We start from the raw sequence: 4,542 nt of genomic DNA on the forward strand, positions 1-4,542 counted from the left end.
ATTTATTACACAACAAAAATCAATTCTTTGGTGGACCCCATATCACATTCATATTTCCAAATTATCTATGATATAATTGGCCAATTCTGTTGCCAATTATCTCGCACGCCTAACTAGGGATAACTCCTACTATCATCAGGATATGTATTTTATGTCCTGGTCGAGTCCTTGACATTAGACATTATTTTGGCTGATCAGATAAGTGTGTCTAATACCCGTACTGTTTGTATCGACCGATTCGCCTAGGCGGACTCTGGCTAATTTATAATATATTTCCTCTTCCTACGGAAAAAAAAAAATCTACTGGCCAGAAGAAATTAAAAATAACAAAACAAATATAAAAATTTACTTCGGGAGTTGACCGAGACCGACCATATATACCGTGGACAAGTCGTCTCGGAGATCTCGAAACACGGAAACATCCCGCGGACCGCGGCTGCGGCCGGCGCCACCCGTCCCACGCGGCAGCTCCTCCGCATAACCACACCACACACTTGACTTCAACTTCTTCAACGTCCTCATCATTGCATTCACTCGCAATATTAGAGACGTTCATCAACCGCGACAGAGCTAGCCGATCTCCAGTATTGCATTATTGCAATGGCCGCAGCCCCGGACGGTCGGTCCTTATCCCGGAAATCGACGTCCTTCAGCCTCCACAGCCCGAGCCTCAACTCCCTCCGCCTCCGCCGCATCTTCGACCTCTTCGACCGCAACGGCGACGGCCTGATCACCATCGACGAGATCAGCCAGGCCCTCTGCCGCCTCGGCCTCGACGCCGCCCCCTCCGAGCTCGAGTCCGCCATCCGGTCCCACATCCCCCCGGGCTCTGCCGGCCTCCGCTTCGACGACTTCGAAGCCCTGCACCGGGAGCTCGACAGGGACTTCTTCGGCGGAGGCGAGAGTGAGTTGGAGCCAGTCGACGCGGCGGTGCAGGAGCAAACGGACCTGCACGAGGCATTCAACGTGTTTGATGAGAACGGGGACGGGTACATCAGCGCGAAGGAGCTACAGGCGGTGCTCAAGAAGTTGGGAATGGTGGAAGGACAGGAGTTGGCACGGGTCGAGCAGATGATCGGATCCGTTGACCGGAACCGAGATGGGCGCGTCGACTTTGCCGAGTTTAAGGACATGATGCGCAATGTCATCAACAAGAGGACTTGATTCGACATTCCAAATATACAAAGATTCAATATTTACATATTCGTTCCCAAGAAGTATTGTGTTACGATGCTAGCGGATTTGCGTGGTGAGCTTTCTACGTCTTACTACACAATACACATATATATGTACGCCTTTACTTTTATGTTAGGACTATCGTACTGGGATATGCATCTTTCTTTTCCCTTTATTATTTTTCATTGCAACCTGATATAAAGTGAAAGTCGCCATAGTCCCAGATAGACATAAATACGAACTTGTCGAAAAAACGCGACAGAATTGCATCATCTGTCTCACATCATGATAAATGATAAATTAAGATGACATTAAACTTTGGGAAATCTTGCATTAGTACCTACACTACAACCAAGATTGAACAATGCATATGTTTAGTAAATGCAACAAGAAGAAGATCACCTTCAAGGAGTTTGGTTTAGCCAAAGTGTGAATAATTTTTTACTCTCTCTCCACTCAAAGTCAAATCCTCTTGATGCCAACAGTCTCTGGCGAATTTACCAATTTTGTGAGCTCGCAGGACATCCACGCGGACCGAAGAAATGAGTCAGTGAATTCTGAACATCCTTCGTTATTATAAAAACAAAAAAAGAAGAAGAATATATATGATATAGAAGACTTCTTAAGGATAAAATGGGAAAGTAGTAGTTTGCAAATGGGCCCATGAGGCGATAAGTCCACAAAATTTTCGGCCCGTTTATTGCCATGGGTTGGGCCGAATCTGAGCCCTCACGGCCTACCACCTGCTCCCTATAAACTTTGGCCCACTTTTAACTAAGACAAGGGTAAGCTGTGATTTGTGTAATAGAGTAGGGATATTTGAGCACACAAACGTCTACAAGGTATCCTAAATCCAGTTGACACGGAGGGCAAGCGAATTCGATCATCGTATTATGATCTTAACTTCAGTTCCTACCGAAAGGTGTCCTAAAGGAGTTCTCGTAATGTACGTGCTAGATCACGTGTCGATTGCCTGTTCAAACCAGTCTGGGGAAGGATAATCGGTCCTGTATATCAGCCCCATTACGTCCAAGAACATATAAAAGGGAACTTTCTCCTAATTTGGTCCGGGGGAATCGTGATCAATATCAATCCAGCTATTTCGAAAATTCTGTGTGATTCTTCCCGAGAAGATGTCGATGTAAATACATCCTCGTTTCTTTTGTTTACCACTTCATATTTGCAGCAGGAATTCTTCTTCTGCACCTCTAAGATCATCTCTACTCGTAATTTCGTATCATTCGGAGAGCGAATCTATACATTTAGACGGTTCGTTTGTTAGTATCACACACGTACATAAATTTGCGGATATTCCAAGGACGTTTATTATAAGGTCAATATCAAGACTGTCGATTTGCAAGACATCAGCGTACAACACATCAGTATAAGAACCCAATGCGAAATGGAACTTCTCCTTTCTTGCCTGTCCACGACTATCTAGAATGCTATATTATTCAAACTCGCGAAGATGCTGGAGTATGAAACTTCCAAAAGCGCATACGCATGCGGATGTACTTTCGGACTCTTAACTCGTGCCGAGGTCAATTATTGCTGTGGAGGGAGAGCGGCCAAAAACCCGGCCATGTTCAACCTGAAATGTCGCCGGCCCTCGCCTTATCTCATCTCATCGAGTATTATCGGGACGCATATGGAAGGGGGGACCCAATTGGATCTGATTTTGATGACCGATGCTGATGTGATATGTCTCTCATAGCTATCCTAAGTTTATGATTCCTCCCGAGTTCCCTTTTCACACACGGTTTCGGATTTCTCTTGCCTGAGGAAAGTTTGGGCCTAAGATGAAATTTCCCTATCTCGTAAGGGTACACGCTTTAACATATCCACGCTTGTCAACCATGTCATGATAAAGAGCTCGAATCCGGTTGATTCTGACAGTACCGTGTGAATCGACAGTACCATGTGTGAAGTAAGTTCAGTAAACAGTCAGGGATAACTACCGAGTGGATTAAAAGGTAATACGGTCGAAGTCCCTTTTCGATGACACCGATTGATCGAACGGGTCCAATTATATGTTGCACGTTACAACATTAGTGGTAAGTGCAGGGGCGGAGCCATTAAGGCTCGGGGCCCCCCCTACTTTTTCATTTTTTAAAAATTTCACATATAAATTTGTAAAAATTTCAACTTTTGCCCCTAAAAAACCATCAATGCCCCCCTGAATTATTTTATTATTTGACTTTTGTCCCAAAACTTTTAATTTGTCCCTCGTGAACTTTATTTTTGGCTCGCCCTGGGTAAGTGTGTGCTTGCTTTATAAAGCAAAGGACAGCATTGGTTTCTAAGTTTCTATCTGATACCTACCCAGAAGTGCATATGTTCCCTCTTTTACTTTTATTCGACAGATCAAGCCACACTATCAAGGTAATAGGCCGGTTTTCATCTTCTTTATTAATATGGACGGATTAATATGGACCGACCATTTATGATTCTCGATACCAGGTATCGGTCCTCGAATGGAGCAACACTATATTCTCCATTGCCTAAGGAGAATTCGTTATTGTTGGAGGACGTCAGAGGACCAGGTGATTGACTACTTGGTGTAGATTGATCGATTTCGACTTACCACGCACGATCATGCACATATAAAGATAATAAAGGATGCCATGCAAGCGCAGAAGATATATATTATGTGTGTGTGTGTGTATACATTGATGGGTGATTGTTGCATATGTTAGATTTGTATATGCTCTCGGTCATCATGTGATGTTATTGTAGATCTGTTTGCGAACCACAAATAATGCAACGGAAGTGGATGAGTACCCGAATAACAAGGAGTTAAGAGTCGATTCGATAATCCTTTTGATGAAGCGATGTTGTATCTTCGTGTCTAATAGAATGATTTGGGATATTCATAGGGTCCCATTGATCCCATTGCCACCACAAAAAGCGTGGATACAAGGCATTCCAGGATCTCCTCCACAAATGGATCTATAGTAATTATTCCGAGATGACATTATTATTATACTTAGATGATATGGTATATTATCGATTCGCATACACATGCATATCGATCAACTGCCACTTTAATTGCATATGAATGGAATTGAACATGTTAAATAGGCAGTCACAACAGAAGTTACTTCCCGGGTCCTACCATAAAGAGTATTGTCCTCTCATGTCACATGAATCATCAATGGAGTTGATAAAGCTCTCCTGAGTCTCCTCGAAGGGGCAAATGACATAGGAAAATGAAATATATAATTTGTTAAAGAATTATAATTTAATATTCCGATATACATGTGGCATCACTCAAATTATTGTCCTCTCTCTTTTCTAAGTTCCAGAATTATAAAAAATAAAATAAAATCGATGAATGATTATGATAACGATAAAATTGACTAACCA

The 4,542-nt window shown here is 42.9% G+C and overlaps 1 protein-coding gene across 1 annotated transcript; it reads left to right on the forward strand.

Moving 5' to 3' along the window:
- Positions 1 to 406: 406 nt before the first annotated feature.
- On the forward strand, positions 407 to 1,495 carry LOC116206782 (calcium-binding protein CML42-like). The gene has a single exon (XM_031539586.1). It carries the CDS (start codon positions 601 to 603, stop codon positions 1,162 to 1,164), a length of 564 nt encoding a protein of 187 aa, XP_031395446.1. The 5' UTR covers positions 407 to 600; the 3' UTR covers positions 1,165 to 1,495.
- Positions 1,496 to 4,542: the final 3,047 nt, after the last annotated feature.

Source organism: Punica granatum, chromosome 5 (genome assembly GCF_007655135.1).
Source record: "Punica granatum isolate Tunisia-2019 chromosome 5, ASM765513v2, whole genome shotgun sequence".
NCBI classification, from domain to species: Eukaryota; Viridiplantae; Streptophyta; class Magnoliopsida; order Myrtales; family Lythraceae; genus Punica; species Punica granatum.

What these genes read in the sequence shown, in the direction of transcription:
- LOC116206782 (XM_031539586.1), top strand. Translation starts at nt 601, where the DNA reads ATGGCCGCAGCCCCGGACGGTCGGTCCTTATCCCGGAAATCGACGTCC.